General features: G+C 39.0%; 1 protein-coding gene across 5 annotated transcripts in view; it reads left to right on the forward strand.

The window, feature by feature from the left end:
- SLAIN1 (SLAIN family member 1) overlaps positions 1 to 18790 on the forward strand; it is a 49995-nt gene that overhangs the window by 15935 nt on the left and 15270 nt on the right. Inside the window, exons 3-5 of one of the 5 annotated variants that reach the window (XM_014870996.2) lie at positions 13375 to 13524; positions 15416 to 15565; positions 17633 to 17971. The exons of 1 other annotated variant lie outside the window; for it this stretch is intronic. In XM_014870996.2, the coding sequence (XP_014726482.2) occupies positions 13375 to 13524; positions 15416 to 15565; positions 17633 to 17971 (639 nt within the window). Of the gene's footprint in view, positions 1 to 5284; positions 5426 to 13374; positions 13525 to 15415; positions 15566 to 17632; positions 17972 to 18790 lie in introns of those variants that run through there. 3 more of the 5 variants (XM_088159805.1, XM_088159801.1, XM_088159802.1) reach the window with 3 other exon arrangements.

Below are 18790 nucleotides of genomic sequence, written 5' to 3' on the forward strand. Positions count from 1 at the left end.
GTTAATACCTATTCTTTAAATCACACAGACAAGCCTTCCTCATCCTAGAGGAGCCCACTAAGAGTGGACTTAGAGTGAAAGGGTAAAGACATCCTTATCTTTGTTCATTTTGTCAATAGCAGCTGAGATCTTCTTGGAATATATTCAATGTTTTTTAAAAATAAAATTGTTTATACTATGATTCAATGTTTGTCCTGATTATTACATAGCTGTGATTTGATCTTAATTTGTTTTTCTACAATGGTACTGTTACTGTTGTCTTCTCCTGTCACTTATTCAACTTTCAAGACCAAAGCTGCAGAAGCAGAGTCTGTCCAGTGGAGTTCTCTGGGATTGCTGTGATTGCAATAACTTAGTCCCTACCAATATATAGAATTGAAATTACAAAGCTGCTCTTGCTTTCTAAGGACTGAGAACATTTCTAAAGGAATGGATGAATTGCTATCAGTGGGGTTTTAAGTCTGCTGTTGGCTGATTGAAGTGGGGATGTCTAACAAACAGTTTTAAAAGAGTGGGGAGATGTATTTCTGCAGCAAAAAAAACCTGATTAGGTTATCTGGTTTTGAAAACAACTTTGAAAACTTCTCAGGTTGAAGTTAAGAAAATAACTGTAATACTCATAATGTTTTTGCTGTGTAGAAAGTAGCTTGCTGATGTGTAGGATAGCTTCTCATGTTCTTACTCTTGAAGGGTACAAAGCATATCCAGGCACACAGAAGACCTCACACCTTCTTATATTACCAAAACATAAGTACCTAACATAAGACCCTAGGAATTGATCCTGTCAATGCACACAGCCTGTCTACACCCTGGAGAGCATGCCAAACAGCCTAGCTCCAATATATCCACACAGTGCAGTGTTGCATGGATAGTATCTGTTGGTACAGCTGTCACTGGGATCCATTGTGAATGAATGTCATGATACCTCTCATATTTTGGCTTTCAGATTTCTAGTTACCATATCTGTCTCTCTGTGTGTTAAGCATTGTGAATCATGCTATAAGTGCTTTCAAGAGGTTCATACTACTTTATTTAAGCTGTCTTAGACTTCAGGCTTGAAATCAGTGACCAGTTGAAAAACAGCAGCATCTTTGGAGCATGAGATCTGTCTTCCTCCAGTGACAGAGAGTAGCATCATTGATTAGGTGGGACTGGAAGTCACATTTGAATATTGTACACTAGTTGAGCTGAATACAGATTACAGTTTCTTAAAGATGGAGGATATGCTGCATTTTGCCAAATGTTCTGCTTCTCCTCTGTGACTGAAATTCAGGTTGGCTTCCATACTGTAACTCTCAAAAGAATTTTTAATCATCAAAAAAAGTTAATTTCCAGCTTTTACTTACCCTGTGGTATACTGGAATTAAACCTGTTGAAAACAGACTTTATACAGCTTCAGGACTAACCTGAGACAACAATCAAGTGTCTCTAGTTTCATGGTACAAAGGAAGGTAACTAAATAAATACCATTTAAAAAATGTTTTGTAGTGGTGTCTAACATGCTCCACATAGAAATAGTAGAAAACTTAAAATAGTGGAAATGTAGTAAGAGAAAGACATGTTGATCCAAAGCCTACTGAAGTCACTGGAAGTTTTTAATTTACCTGGGGTTTGTGCATTATCTTTATGTTCCTTCAGGTATTTTACCTACAAATTGTATGCTTTTGGGGATGAGTGTCAAATAATTTTGAGAGGAGTCTTCTGCTTTATATTTGAGGTTAAAAATGTGATAAGCTGTGATTCCATGTGATTCCATTGTTTCCCGCATGACTGAGATAAAAGTAGTTTTATGCTCTAGATTTGGCTGACAATGATCAGTACAAATTATTTGAAACTCTGGAGTTTGATGCCTTGTACATAGAGATTTTACTTCAGGAGGGCTTTGCAAAATTTGCCTAGACACCATGGACTTCTTCTGACTCCTATAACAGAGCTATACGTAGTATTGCCATTTGTACAAATGTTGGGATGGTCGGGTCTGTGCTGAAGATGTGAATGCAGCATGGTTTTGTTCATCAAGAATGTGAAAAGATTTTAAATCCATTACCTGTGTTGGCCAAAGTCCCTGGTATGTATGTTCTGGGAAGTTTTCCTTGTGTTGATATAGCCCATCTAGTTGACAACAATGCTTGTAGAGTGTTTTATAAAAAACAACTTTGCTCAATGGTGTAAGAGTAATTTACTGATGTTATTCTGCTGTACTGGCAAAATACCCCTTCAGCAACAGGCTTACTTGGTTTTCATATTAAGGCATCCAAAGAATTGAATGGGTGTGTGGAGTAGACTGGTTGAGGGAAGCAGGTATCTTCTAGCTGCAAGGCAGATGCTCAGGAAAGCAGCATGGTCATGAGTAATGGTTCAATAGTAATCTGACAGAGAACTACCCAAAAATGAATTTATCATCTCTTGCTGCAACTGGAAAGCATTGTCATTACAGCCACCATGACATATATGAGGTTGGATGAAGTCCTATGAATAGGGGATATGAAACTGCCTCTCCTTCCTCTTGGATGGTGAAGCAAACTCCTCATACAAAGATAACCCCAAGGGACAGAGCTGGCTGGCTGGGCAAGAGGCGGAGCACTAACAAAGTCACATAACCAGTGTATGTACCAGATAGATTGGTAGCTTGAAAACCTGCTTCTGAATAATACATAAACATGTCCAAAGAAGCAGCAGGCCAGATTTCTCTCAGTCAACTTCACCACTAGAGAAGTTTTAGGATGATGAAGGGCTTACTTAAGTGTGCAGATTTATGATCACGGGCCTACATTAGAAGCAACTCCCACTCCAACATAAATTTTTAATTTTATATATGATGCCAGGTCTCCCTCTTCATTGATCCAGAATGTTGGTTATCCAGAGTTGTGCGTTATGAGGGCTCAGCCTGCCCCAAGGAAGGTTGTAGAGCTACAGCTCTCCCATTCCTTTCTGTTAAGTGGTTTACAGTCTTGTAAAATAACAGCTCTAGTAACTATTTTCCATCTCAAAGTGTAAGGAATTTCTGTCTTTTTTTCATTTCTTGATCAGGGCCTGACTTTAAACTTTTTTTGTTTCTGTATACCAGACCTGAAAATCAGTGACAAACCTACAAACAACATGATTTCTGGTGAGGTTGCCAAAACTGTGCCTCTTTCCTCCTCCATGAGGATGTTACTGTTCTGGTTACAGTTGAAGGCACCTGTCTGCAAGATGATGACAGTATGGCTGTTTTGAGCCAGAGAAAACAGATCTACCTACCTTCTCATAATTTCGGGTAATGGCCATGACCAACAGAACTGTGGTGGTAGTAAGTTTGGCACAGTGGCTGTCAAAACTACTGGTCACAGTGTTTTACTGTGAGCTGCATCTTGGGTAGACATCTCTGCTGAAGATGCTGCAAATTTTGAATTACGGCAGCTGTGGAGGTGATGCCTGCAGCCCCCAAACTCCTTGTTGCTGCATATCTGCAGACATTCCCTTGACTGTTTCAAACTTAGAGTATGTCATACTGGTCTGAAAAACAAATCTCAACTGGATTGAGAAGGTGTGAGCTATATGGCAAAGGTTGCTAGTGCTCTGCAAGCAAGTAGGTAGTGAAGAGATGTCCTGAGACCCAGATATGCTGTCTCTCAGACCTAGGAGATGCTATAGACCCAACCAGCATTTAAAGAAAAAGATAAATACCTTTTTTTCTGTTCAAAACATACCTGTTTTTATTGCTTGTGGAGTATTGTTGCAAACAGAACAATTAAACCAATTCTGAGTGATTGCAAAATACCCTTCCCACAGTACTCTGTGGGATTTTGCTGAATCACACTGTCACTGAAATGGAAACAAAGCAGTTGCCAAAGGCAACAAATTCAAGAGGGAAAATCAGGTTCAGATGAGTTTCACAATGTTTATGCAAATTGAGTATGAGAGTTTGAATTTTGCGTATGATGTTATGGTAACATGTGCGTGTGTGTAATCAGTGATAGACCTGTGTTTTATTAAGGAAAACGTAAACTCTTTAACAGATTGTGCCAGCAGAAATTATTCCCCTTTGGATTAACAGGCAGTGAGTAAAACCTGATTCATGATGATCAAAATGCTCCAACAATGTTGATTGGTATATATGTCATGACTTCTGACAGAGCTCTCCTTAAATCTTAGTGCCATAGACTGTAATAGCAATGTTTTTGAGAAAACCCCCTTTCGACATTAGAGGAGTAGAGCTGCAACTCCTAAATTAGTGTGGTGTGGAGCTTTTGGCAAAGTCACTTCAACAGATTTATTACCCCCACCAGACTGGGTGCAGCTGGCTGCTTTGAAGATACGCTGATTGTGGAACAGACATTAGTTTCTTGTCACAGTCCTGCCTTCCCCTGGGTGATGCACTAGTCTCCTCAATGCCTCTTCAGAGCTCTTCATTTGTGCCTACAGGAGTTGTTGCCCCTTCAGATCTACTAGCAGAGATGATTGTATGATAACTTCCCTGCCCATTTCAGTCAGTACCTGCTGGGTGAGCCTAACCAGAGACCTGGGACTTTACAGCCAGAACCAGCAGAGACAGGAGGTCTATCCAGCTGGCCAAGCAAGACTTGGAGGAATATGTTTCATGGCCTTAGGTGCATTGTCTGCACATCATGGTGGTAGATCTTTATCCAGTGAGTGACACCATGAGGTGGTTAAGATTTTGTTCCGTTTTTTGTTGCTAATTGTTAAAATAGGATAAAAATACTGTTGCTTTATTCTGTACTGTGTGGGCGAGTAAACGACTGCTGTCAGACATGGAGTTCATCTCGCCTGCCCTTACACATGTCTCGTAGGCTGTTCTCTGATGTGTTTCCTTTGGAGACAGTGTTACTTCAGCAGTCCCACCTTCCTGCTGCTGTTCTCCACTTCTCCATCTCTCCCTTAAATGTGATGATACAAGTGAGCTTCATCTTCCTGGTAAAGGGGATTGAGAAACTCTTCCTTGTTTAAAAAAAATAATTAACATGGAGGTCCCCTTCTAACTGGAACTGCTGCTGAAAAAGTTGTTTGGTGATTTCAGTTGAATACCAGCTCGTTTCAGTAGGATATATGCAAGCATAGCTGTGCTCTAGGGCTGCGAGAGTTGTCTTTTTCAGTTGCTTAGAAAAAGTGAAGACTGAATGCAGTCTTTGAACTCTTTTTTTAAGCTCTGTTTATTGTTCTCTATAATGAATGCAGTCAAAGTGAGTTTCTTTTGAATGTATGCAGAGATCTGGATTGGAGCCAGTCACTCTGGGCTGCCATTGTAGGCAGAGCAGACAAAGGAGCACAGCTCATGTCCTTTGCAAGCAGAGGTGAGATGAATTATGCCCTGTCCTTCCTCTTGGAAATAAATAGTGTCCTGAGATGACCAGGTCACCCATTGTTGTCTGTATGTAAGAGCACCTTCGTTGTGTCTGGGACATAGGATCCAGCATCCTAAAACACCGTAAGTAGATACTAGAAGAGAGAGAAAATGGGGAAGTAGCATATATGCCTGCCCTGACACCATCCTAGTTGTGTAGCCAGTTAAGTTATTGACAGAATCAGATGTGAACTGTGAATTAGATGTGATTTATTAACCTTTGGTGGATTCTTTTGTGAGTTTATGTAATCTTCCCATGTTAATTTTTGCATTCACAATGCCACTTGGTAAGAATCCTTACCAAAATCCTATTTTTGAAGGCTCTTAATGCCTTATTTGAAGGCTTCTAAAATTAAGTGGGGTAAACAATCTTCTTAGTGATTGAAATACTGATAGTTTGGTAGAAGAATCTGGGGCTATATATTTTGTTCCAGGTTACCACTATATTGTCATATAGTGGTATATGACAATGAGTCTTCTGCTGAGAAAGGTCTGTCTTAGTTCAAACTAGCTGAGATGTGAGCTGCCCATGTATTCTCCTGGGTTCTGGTCAATCCACCAAATATAATTAAAATGCATCAGATTGACTTTTTTAATATAAAATCTGGGAGCTGGGGACAGAACAGAGATTTGGGCCCTAGGTCATGCCTAAGGCTTAATATTTCAGTATAGTATTTGGCCAAGTTCTCAAAAGAGGGAAACGGGGAAGCCAAGTTTGGCCGTTAGCTCTAATCAGAAAGTTTGCTTTTTTGTGTGTGAATGAAGGTATTGTTGTGCACCCAGGAGGTAAATGAATGCTGAGATAGTTGCATTTTTCACAAAACCCCAGTGTTTGTATGTTTGCATAGCTGTACAGTAAAAGGTTTGCCTTTAAAAAAGGAGCCAAGTTAAAAAAACCCAACAAAACAAGAAAAAACCCACAACCCTACCCTCCATAGCTAAAATACAGTATCCTTCTTTGGGATTTGTAGGAAGCAGCTTATACCTTGCGATTCCATTTCCTTTCTAGTCTTTTGAATTCTTTGATGTCATAAAATCATTTTTGTGACAAAATTGGGTCCGAGAATGGTGGTTGGAGTTTCCGTGCTCTTCAGCCTGCTGCAGCTGGACAGTGCTGTGGTTGTGTTTTCAGCATTCAGTGTGTACAAAACCAATTTTTAGGTCAGCCTTTCACTGGAATACATTGAACTATTTACCTTTGAAACTTCCCTGCTCACACTGATAGGCAATCATTGGTACAACTGGACTATGTCGTGCAAGATATTAGTCCTGAATCTTACATGTACATTTTTGTCACCAAAAGCAGTAAGCCAGACACCACTGCTGATTGCATTACTTGCTGTGCTAGCTGAAAGTTACAGGAACTGTAACTGTGCTATTTTTTCTCAGGCAGCTCTTGAGGTATATTTTGTAGCTCTATATATCAAGCAGTTTTATACTGATACATACCAACTGAAGTGCTTTCTTGTTCTATGCTAATACTAGATCTTTTTAATGCAATTTTTCAAAAAAGTGTGTGCTTCATGTGAATGAACTGGGAAACAAACTTTTAAGGTACTCCCAGTTTTCTCCTATTTTTAAAACTGAAGTTCTCACATACTCTTAAAGTTCCTTTTCACTTTTCCTAGGCTTAGAGGCAAGTGGACACTCTTTATTAATTTTCTCAGTTCCTCCCAATTTATTGCTATTTGGTGCATTGCCCCGGCTATATATCAGGTGCCCACAAAAACTGTGCTATCATTCCCATCCTCAACTGCACATGGGAGAGAGAATTTAATGAAAGGATTGTGGGTCAAGATGAGGGCAGGGAGAGATCAGTAACCAGTTAGCATCACAGGCAAACCAGACTCAACTTGAAGAAAAGTTTATTTTATTGCCAATCAAATCAGAGTACAATAATGAGAAATAAAACCAGATCTTAAAACACCTTCCCCCCACCCCTCAATTCTTCCGACACTTGAAAGGAGTCAATTTATGCAGTCTATACTTGGGAAGTTTCTGTTCTTGTTGCAGTTGGGGATGAGGGGGTGCTCTCCCTCTCGTGATGGAGAAATCAACAGAGAGAAATGGCAAACAAGCCTCAAGCATTCTGTGAGCTCTGTGTGACAGGGCAGGGAAAAAATTTTGGGCAATGACAGTTTCAGTGTGACTGCACATGTGCATTAAGCATATGAGGTTTGACTGTGCCTGATGGCAAAGTTCCTGCCGCTAGTAGGATGGCTGACTGAGCTACAGCTGTGGTTAGGAAATCAAACTGGAATAAGTTGATGGGACCACCAAAGCTGATGGCTGTGAGAGACTGGAACTAGGAGTGTGCTGATTGAGAAGTTAAGGACTTTGCTGTATAACATTCAACAAGATCATGGGAAAATGGACATGCCCCAAACTGACTGCCAGATTTACAGGTACAACTCAGTGCTCTTTACTCACAGTTATTAGAACTGAAAGCATTGCTGTATTAAGCCCAGATTTTACAATCTTGTCGATGATAAACTCTTTTTTTCTTAAAAAAGTGAGTTTTTATGATTTAAAATGGCAAAGGCAAGCTTTGAAGCACTGTATTTTGATAAACTCTGAAAGGTGTTACAGTCCTTCTGACCACAGAAGCTGAATGCCTCTCCTTTTTGAAACAGACCAAAGGATTGCACATACTTCCAAGGTCCGTGTGTTCAGGAGCTACAGAGGTACTTGAAATACAGGTTCTGCTTCTTTGAAAGCCTGGCTCCCTGAAGTTCTCTTATTAGATAGGGGCAACAGTGTTGGTTCTGCTAAATTTCTAGCACCTGTCTTCTGCCTTATATTGCTTCAAGCTCTTAGAGGAACAATGGGTTTTCAAGTGACTCATGCTAATCTCTCCAGGCTGCTGAGTAGTGGGAGCCCATGTTTCCTGCTTCTTGAGCCTGTGTGCCCTAATCAGTGAGTAGTGGGGAATATCTTCATGTTTTCCTTTGTCAGTCTTTTCAGGCATGTTAGACATATAGCAATTGCCAGATGTGTATCTGACTGCAGGAGTAATTTTCAAACTCTGGATTGCTTTTTTACAGAGACCAAAAATGAAGGTTAAATACCTATCTTTGGGAGGGACCTACTAGTTGTGCCTCACTGAGGTGATGGCCTCTTAGCTGTCTTAGGCGTTCTTATCTCTGGTAAAGAGAGTGTTCTGAATTCCCTTCTAGTACTCCAGATTTTTTCCTGTGATCAGCTAGATGCTTCTGTTTTCCATGTAGGTCTCTATATTTTACTCCCATGAGAAGTATTTTTATTTTAAGTGTGGCTGCTGTGCAACCACATATATGCAGAATACATCAGGGAAGCAGTTTGGGTTTTTTGCTCTAAAGAAATTTGCTGGCAGGAAATGATTTGCAGGACTGTGGATTGGCAGTATTGTAAATATTTCTCCAGTGCTAGCTCAAAAGAGGATTTTGTTCAGGTTTTGTGATTAGAACCCATACTCAAATGTATGCATGTATGCAATATAATTTGCTTTAAGCTTGAGCTTAAAAAGTATTTTTGACTTTGCCTGGAGGCCTGTACAAAAGTTAAGCTAATCGAGTGGATAAACATGCCAGATAATGCCTCATATAATTTAGTATGTTTAGTTGGTAGTACAACACCAATATATATGATTTTATAATTTTCTGTCTTTATAGCAAAAAATACTTGTTTATTTGTGTTGCCTAGAGTGAAAGTAAGTTCTTGTTCTGGCAAACTGAGCTCACTGAGTTTCACAATGGAATTTTGAAAATGGGAATGTATTTAAAATGTGCATGTACTTGGTTTGGTTTCTTGGAAACCCTTACACTCTTAGCTAATATAACCACAGAATCAGAGAATGGATCAGGCTTAAAGGGACCACAGTGGGTCATCTGGTCCAAGCTCTGTGCTTGGCTTTCAAGTATCTCCAGTGAGGGAGACTCCACAGCCTCACTGGGCTGTTCCAGTGCTTGGTCACCCACATGTCCTAGATACATCACATATGATGTTCTAGGTGTATCTGATTCCTCAAGTAGAGGACCTGTGCTTGAACTGTCTCTGTTCACAGCAATATAACTCCTCATAATTAAAACAACATAATGAGGATCTCTACCTGTTATTACCTTGTGTTCCAGCTGATGAACATTTCCATTAATTTAAATAGCAAATGTCATCTTCCCTTTCAACAACATGCTTCTGTATATGTTTAGGACTTTTTATCTTACATACCTTAAATGAGGAATTAGTTTTAGGAAGGGAATTACTTTAAAGATGGTACAGAATCGTGTGATTTTGCAGGGTGTGCAGTTCCTTTTGAGCGCTGCAGTTCTGTGGCTGTTTACTTGTTCAGGCTTTCATGTGAAATTTTGCAACAGTTCTTATTAAATACTGATTATTCACAGGAGTCACTGGTGGTGAATATTTTTATTTCTTAATTAGTTGCTCATATTTTCGTATATGAGTTACTATTTTCATCTTATTAGCATTTTGATATCTCCAGGGATGTTATAAAAATAAGGTTAATTTATTTTTAAACCTTCAGTTCTGTTCGTAAATATTTTAAAGGTATGAACAGTCTCATTTGTTGTTAAATGAAAGGTTTTTATCGCTAACTTATGTGGTCAGTTTGAAAGTCCTTTTTTAATGCATTAGGGTAGTTACTGTGCAACACAGTGCATTATCACCAATCTAGATTTATCAAAACCAAGGAAATCATACCTGTAAAGTTGGATACTTCTAATAACTGTAGACTTAAGATGACTGGGACAATTTATGCATGTTTTATTACAATATTCGTTCACCACTTTAATGCTTCAAGAAGTCAAATTGAAAGGATTTATCTTTTTGATGTCAGTAAATGAAATGGATTTTTTTGCTTCTTTTCCCTTGATTGTTGTTTTAGATGCTTCAGCTTTCTATTTCATGGCTCTTCCTTCCTTCAGTGCATCTTCAGTATAAGTTACTCAGAGCAGGATTATCTATGTTTCTATTTAACTGCAAAGATTAGAAACTTTCTTTGTTTTTAAAGGGTAATTGATCATCTTACTTCATCTGCAGGTAACTGGCATTGGGGCTTTAAGAAGAAGCTACAAATACTGTAAAATTCAGAGCTGAACAGCTGGGATTTTAAAATAAAATTTTTAGCAAAATTGTCTTTTCCCTGCATAGCAGAGTGGTGCTTATCCTGCTAACCAGGACAGTCACATACTCAGTTTGGAGCAAAAGAACTGTTGTAAAATGGCTATCCATTGCACAGTTTTGGGATTTTACAAATTTTACATGAATTTACATTTTGCCTACATGTCTGTAGCACTTGCTTCCTACATACCATTTTATGTTTTTGGCATAAGCACAAGACTTCAGAAAGTCTAATATTACTGTCTTTGTTAGTATGGTAAAGTGCTGAATATGTATGTTGGTATTTCCATTTGAAACCTAACAAAAGCCATTTTCTATATTTGATCCTAAACAATGGATTTACTCGTATGCCTGAAAAGTATTTCCTGATGCTTAAACTAAAAAGTTTTATTTTAGGTACAATAGCAGAAGTTTGTAGAATTGGGAATATTTAAAATTGGTATCCTTAGAGATTTAGTATGTAGAGAGGTTAGTGTAGATAGAGCTTCTTGGCCCCATCCATCCATCCATCCATCCATCCATCCATCCATCCATCCATCCATCCATCCATCCATCCTTCCCTGAGAACACATGCTGTTTGAAAGAGGAATTTGAAATCTGGTTGACCATAAATACTAATTATATTCTTGGTGTGGGTTCTTGCTTTCAGACTCGAGATAACTGTTGCCTTGTGCTCAGTGGCCCAGCTCACAGCAGTTATTGTAGAGGGTAATGAATGATGTTTATTTATGCTGTGTGCCTGACCACATCTGGGGGTGAGAACATGCTGGCAGCTAATTGGCCTGGCAAATGATCAGGCTGCTACAAAGCAGGAGCTTGTGCTAGGCAGGAAGATAAAATCTCAAGGAGCTGTCATCCCTTACTCTTATTGATGGTTCCTGGTGGAAATGACAGACATTAGGTGTGGATGTGATGCTGAGATCTACTTTTATTGTATGGATTTCTTTCAGAGAATGCCTCGGATGAATCTGCTGTTTTTAACACCTTGTGAATTAATCTCATCCTCAGGGACTCGTGTTAATTGCTAGTTTGTTCATCTGTGTTTGCTCTCTTTTTTGTCCTGAGACATTTGAATGCTTCACTTTAGAGCTGATAACGTTAGTGAATGTTGAGGACAGACAATCCAGTCAATGTTGTGTGACTTGGCACCAGGCAAGTTCCTGAAAGTAGTACTGATGCTGCTTTAAAGATCTCAGAACTTTGGGTTTCTTTGAGCTTGAAGGAACTAGAATAATCAATAATGAGAGAATTGCAATAATTCTTTAATGAGGGGACAGCAAAGGACACGGTTTGAATTCTTATGTGTTATTAACGTGTACTTAGCTACCTTCCTCAGAGCCTGAGCCCTGCAGGTAATCCCTGTCTCCAGCTGAATGCTTTGTGCTTGTGCTGGAACCAGGCAGTTGTCTTCACTCCAAGCTTAATAGCACTTGTGGGAAGAGTTGAAAAGGCTTGTATTCTTTACAAACCCAGGATACATTTAAGTAGGTCAAAGCAAAAGGAACAGGAGGAGAAATGGCACAGTTTGGATTGGTAACAAACGGATTACTCCGAAAGCTTGTGAGGCTGTGACTGACAGCCTGCCAAGGCATCCTTCCCATGGCTGCTGAGAGTTGATGTTAGCAAGAAGGAGGAATAAAATGCTAAATCATTCTGCTGGCAGGGAGGTTTGAAAACAGAAAACTTGAATATTATTTGCATGGCTGTTAGTGGGTAAAATGACCAGATGAACAGGTCCAAGTTATGCAGCAGATTGTGGTATTAAGCAGCTTTGTGATGGAGAATGACTTTTGAGTGCTTTTGGGCCCTTCTGGTTTTGGAAACCAGTTTGTGCCACCTGACACTGCAAAGTACACCTGCTTAGCATTGAGGTTATGCTATTGATTTCAAAGCTAGGTATAAGTATGTTCCTGGCTCCTCCTCTTGTGTCACTGTACCTAACATCTGTGAGTAGAGAAGACATTCTATTTTAAAAAAAGCAATCCCATCACGTGTTTTTCATCTTTCTGTGTATCTGCATGAGTTCTCTGAAATGTATATATTTTAAAATTTTTCTTTAAACAATTTTATTACTAATATTTATTAATTTTTGGAAGAGCATGTGAATGTTGTTCATTTTACTTTTTCAAGATGTGTAAACATAGGCAAAACAAAGGACAGTAGTACTAATACTTTTACTGGATAAGAAAATGTAAATTAAATAAATGTGAAGATAAATGAAATAAGCCTTTAGGTTTATTTTTGCATACTCATAGTGCTTTGTGATACTGCTTGGAAGACCAGATGCCTTGCAAGCTTTTTGTAAACAATGTGGAGAAAAAGGGATGCCTTGTTCTGTTATTCCAGAAACAGTGAAAAAAAAAAAAAATCATGCTTATGCAGTCAGGAATGTGATGGTGTAAAGAGAGAAGGGAAAATATGGTAGCTTAAAAGCTTGATACCAGATTACAGTTGTTTTTAGCACTTGATGGTTAAATGTCTTTTACTGCTCTGCCTCTGGACTCCCATAACTGGTAATTTAGCTGCTAATTCAATTGTGTGATGATTAATTGCCATGAACAATTCCTTGAAGAGCATTACAAATTTCATTTTCATTTATCTGCTAACTGTAGCAGTTTTTACTTCCTCTATTATTTGTTTGTTGGTCACCCAGTGATGTGTGTGATGAATATATACCAAAAAGGTGTATATGTAAATTATAGTCAACAGATATATTTGCTAGAAAACCTTCTAGAGCTCACTTTTACATGCAGAAGACTCTGCTAGTCCTATAATTTGCTGCTGAATTTTCACCATTGTTTTCCCCTTGTAATAAGTAAAAACTGATGAACAGATTAAGATGATTTTTCTCTCTGACAGTGCTGTTCTATTAATAACTGTAAATCTTGTTTTTTCCCCCTCCTCCCTCGCATCCGTAACAGCTAGCCGATGGCGGAACCTCTTCTCTACACCTGTCTCCTTGGCTTTTCCCTATAGTCCTGTTGCAAGACTCACCCCATATACCAATGGCTGTAATAGTCCCAGCTTCTCTAAAACTTCCAGTAAAGCAATACTAACACCTGAACGGACAGGTAATGCTTATCTTTTTATTGATTTACGGTGCTTACAAAAGTGCTTGGTTTAATCTAATCCTGCTAGCATTTAACAGCAGTGATCTCTGGATTTGATTTGTATATGAACTCACATCTCAGAGGGAAATTGTTGGTTTGGTTTTGTTTTTTTTTTTGTTTTACTGCCCTAAAATTTGGCTGTTAACTACTAGTGTTATGCAGCATGTTACAGGAAAATGATGCTAGTAAATACCACTAATGATTTACCCAGTAGTACAGTTGTGACTGTGTCGGCTTCAACACTCCCCAGCTTTGTTGCTCATTTCTGCCCCATGGTGCCCATTCTTTGTGTCCATAGAAACATAGGTACAGCTGTGTAATGAAATTGCAGCAAGAATTTGTAATCAGAAGAGCTGGCAGAATCGTTCTTGTTTTCAACCTGGTATTGGTGCTAATGTTCAAGATTTATTTCATGTTTTCCACTGATTTTTTTCAGGGAACACACAAGTTCTAGGAAAATTGAAGACCTTCTGTGGTCTGTAAATTGCAAAGATGTGCATTTTCCTTCTTCACTACAGATATGAGGAGTCAGTTTGTATGTGTGACTTCTCTTAAACTGCAGTGGCAGTGGAGAAAATAGTCTTCTGAGGGAGAGGCATTGACATTTTATTGCTAGCAGGATCAGGCATAGGCTGAGAATGGGCTGATGATCACTGTCACATCGATCTGTGTGCAGTGTTCCTTACAATGCATGAAATCACTGCGGAAAGCCCCGTTTTAAGGGATAAAGGGCACTGTGGGTGAGAAACAGCTCCAGACAGAGCGCCTGCTGTAGCTGTGAGTGAAATGTCTTCCCTATTCGATGGGATGAAGCCTAGTTCCTAAATGAACTCATGCTGTTTGAGATACCCTCAGGTACCTTGTCTGGCTTCCCTCTGCTGCTCCAAAAGAGCACAGCTGTTACTACCTCTGCAGAGCTTCAGGGACTGCTGTAACTTGCACATTTAAGAAAGCAAGCACATTTACTCCATACAGTCCTTCCAAAGCAATCAATCCCCTGCCTGTCCTTTTCTTTTGGAGATATTATTAGAAAACAGCTGAATTTAGGATGAATTTTAGGTGGCTGCTTTCAGCAGTTCTAGAAGATGCAAACACACACCTGTGACATAAGCACAGCTGGTGAGCTATAGTCACAGTGGTTCTTGCCCTGTAGGCTGTGAGTCTGTGGTGGTCCAGAGGATATTAGAAAACGATTTACTGTTTTAGTTGATGGGATTTTTCTTTAAAGTTGGACAACAACTAGCTTATGCAACTAATTGGCAATTTAGTTTATATTTTAGTAACACATACAGGGGAAAAGTAGAATCCAAAGCCTTTTGAAAAGGTAGCTCTGTGGATGAAGCAATGCTTTTTCTGTTGCATAATGTTCAACCTTAATTGTTTCTGTGATTGATTTATATGATCATTATAGATAGTTCAAAAAACCAATAATAAATTTAGCTAAATTGCTCTGATGCAGCATTTGAGTACTGAGCAGAAGTCAGTGACATACCCACTAGTTTTTCAAAAACATGATTAGGGAAGACCACAGTCCCGTAAGAGAGATGCAAATGCAGATGCTGATTAGACTACACTAATCTGAGCTGTACCAGAGCAGTATTGGGTAAATTACTCATTGTCTGGGCTATGCAATGCTATTTTGGGAACAAGCTGAGGAATTCGTGATCCATTCCTACACTTACTACTCATGAATATCAAAGCTCTTTGCTTATTGTTAGTGAATTGAACTACACTTCCAAAAATTTTTATGTGCTATTCAGAAAATGTTTTAAGCTACTGTAATGGAAAGAGCAGATGATTCTGGATGAAGGTGGCCATATTTTAGCCTAAAAGTGTGTGTTTTCTTACATAGGGTACATTTCTAGGAGTTCCCCTTTGAGTCCACAGTCATCAATAGACAGTGAACTGAGCACTTCGGAGCTGGAAGATGATTCCATCTCCATGGGCTACAAGCTGCAGGACCTCACTGATGTTCAGATCATGGCTCGTCTACAGGAGGAGAGTAGGTGGCATGTTTTTGGTTTTCCTACCAGTCTGAGGAAGATTTCCCATAAGTTTCCCAAGTTAAAACTTCCCCAGTCTGGTTTCAGTCAAGTAGATGCTTTTTAAACGGTGTTGCCTCTTGAGTGGCAGGTGGAAATACTCTTCACCTGCCTGGAGAAGATGTGCACGTTGTTGGGTTCAGGTTAAGCTGAACTGGTACTGGATCTTTGAAAAGTTGATGTTTATATTTTTCTGAATATTAATTGAAATAATTTTATTTCTGGAAAGGGAAGGTGCTAAAGCATTTTTCTCATGCATACATTTCATGAGAAAGATAAAAATAAGCAGCTCTCTTGGCTTTCTTAGCCTCAATTTCTTCAATTTTCTTAAATTTTCAGATGAGGATTGAAATGAAATCCCCTTTAAATACTGAATTGGGGCCTTTAAATTTAATATCTTGGTTTAAAACTAGTAATTATGCACAAATCTGAGCCTAGAGTCTTCTTTGACATAGATTATAGTTTGGCTTAATAGTGAGTTTTGTAAAATGTCTTTGTTAATAAATAGAGGGCATTTGACTTAGAGGTCACTGAGACAGTAAGTGGAGTATTTCTCCCACATCCTGTTAGTGCCAAATGAGATATCAAGGAGGAAGTAATGAGATAAAAAGCAAGAGAAATTCACAGACAAGGCCTGAAATAAAATGTCAAGTAATAAATGATTATGTAAAACAAAAATAATAAAATGGGAATAAAAAATTAGAGCTATGATCTGGCTGAAGCTGCCAGACTGAGCAGGCAGAGTGATTATCACATGTCAGCAGGAGAACTTGCTGAGTATCTGGTGGCATACGTCATGTTCAGCAGAGAAAATAACAAGTGTTCTAATTTTAAAAAGAAAAACAGTCATGTCTGTCAAGGATGCAAAGGATTTCATTACTTAAATAACTGCTGTGCTCATCTTCTTCAGAATGAGGTTTAGAAAATACTTCAGGTATTTAGCTCTTTAAGGAATCAGGGCGTTGGCAGACTGGAAAGAAAAATGGTGTTTTTTCTTCAATTGTATGTCAGGTGCAATTGATTGTATTCCTCCTTGTAGTAGCAGCTGGTGGAGAATGTTTGAGCACGTGACAGTTGTTGACCACTTAATCCCTGGAAAGTGGCAGTTCTGTACATGCTTGCAGGCACGCTCTCTTCACTGCCACAAATAGAAGCTCCCCCTCAAGGAGGGGGAGAGGAAGCATATTAAGAAGTTTCCGTTATGAAGCAAAGACTCCGTCAAGAATTAGGGCTTTTTTTAAGTCTGGGAAGGTTGTTATCTGCAGCTACTGTCAGAGTTACTTGGCTCCTGGAAGTGCAGTGTATTTTCTTTGGTTGCTGTGTATCTGGAGAAATGAGGGATGTGCAAGGGATGCGAATGTTAACCTCTCACTCGACCTGGAGCAAACAGGCTCTTACAGAGTAGTGGTTATAGTGAGATGGTTTTCAAAACCTGGCATTCTGAGGAGAGGGTGGTATGATTGTCTACCTGTGTAAAAGACATTTGTGTTACCACTAAGCCTTGTCCACAAGACTGGATGCTGTCAGGAACTAATTGATGTTCAGGGAGGTTGGAGAGCCAGAAGATTTAAATGGGTTTTAAATTTAAGAAATGTCATTGTAAACATTTTTGTTGCATGAATACAGAAGTTGTATAGCAACAGCTTGGAAAACTATGAGTGTAATTCCTCTAATTAAGACTATTGAGAAGTTAAAAACTTATAACTCATGTAGTCTTTATTGGCAGAGAAATAGGTGCCTCCTGAGAATGGTTCCTCTTAAGAGAAGCATCTAAGACATATTTTGGAGACTCCTGTATTCTTTTTTATTTTTTATTAATAAAGATTTTGAAAGAAAAAATTCAGGTTTAGATGCCTGAAAGGTAGATCAGTTGAATCCTACATCAGATCTTCAGCCTAATTACATTTTAAATTCAATTCTTGCTGTAAAATTCTGTTTACTTACCCGCATAGTTTTCAAGATTGAAGTGCATATTAAGAGTTAATAACTTAGCAGAAGCTGAATCATCCTCCTCTTGGAATTTACAGGCCTTAGGCAAGATTATGCTTCAACTTCAGCATCTGTGTCAAGGCACACTTCCAGTGTTTCTCTACATGCGGGAAAAAAAGGGACATGCAGTGACCAGGAATATGATCGCTATAGTCTTGAGGATGAGGAGGAGTTTGACCACCTGCCGCCTCCACAGCCACGTCTGACTCGCTGCTCCCCCTTCCAAAGAGGGATTCCTCACTCACAGACTTTCTCCAGTATCCGGGACTGCAGGAGGAGCCCTACTTCCCCACAATTCCCTACAAATACTTACCAGCAGCCCTTCTATTCTCCTCAAGCCCAAACTCCAGAGCAGCAACCAAATAGGATTAATGGAGGTGGGTTGCATGCTTTTCTAAGAAGTGGTCTTTTCTCTGCCATGTGCCAGTGCCATTAATATGAATTGTACGTAAATTATGACAAGTAATTTAAACCTGGGTAACTGATTAAGGGGATACTATTGTTAAGCAGTTTTCTACAAAATGTAATCTGTGACCTGGTCATGAAAGCTTTTGCTTTAGTCTTCTTTCAAGTGCTGCAAAGATGACCACAAGTAAAGAAGAAAACAAAAAGTAAAGAAGAGTGTGTTTTAGCAGGCTACTAGTTGATTAGAAGAACTTCTGGGACTTTCAAGCTTGATGTACACACGTCCATTGTGGATGCAGTAAAATACAGATCCGAGTTTTCAGATTTTAATTTTCTTTCTTATTCCTGAGTTTGCTGTTAATGCAGCAAATGCATTAATGCAAATATGATGAGTGCTTATGGCACGTTGCTTCTAGTCCAGGTCTCATAGGGCTGATTGTTAAAGTAGTTGGAGATAATGTCACCCCCAAACTATCCTGAGATATTGCTGCTTTTTTGGACTGCATTTGAGATACATTCCAGAGTCTGGAAGATTTTTCTCTCAGTGCTTACTCACGATTTAAATTTCCTTCCATTGTTGCTGTTAGCTTATTTTCTTATTATAATCACAGTTTTCTTCTTTCTGCTGCATTTTACTTTATTATGCCTTCAGTGTTTCCCCCAAGTTAATTCTAAACAGCCCATTTCCAGCCAGGGTCTTCTTTGTAATATTACATAGAAGGTTACAGGTTACAGCCCACCCTTGGGCAAGAAAATAAATGTACTGTTCAAAACAACGTATAGTTGCTATT

Source organism: Sturnus vulgaris, chromosome 2, assembly GCF_052056855.1.
Source record: "Sturnus vulgaris isolate bStuVul1 chromosome 2, bStuVul1.hap1, whole genome shotgun sequence".
Classification (NCBI taxonomy): Eukaryota; Metazoa; Chordata; class Aves; order Passeriformes; family Sturnidae; genus Sturnus; species Sturnus vulgaris.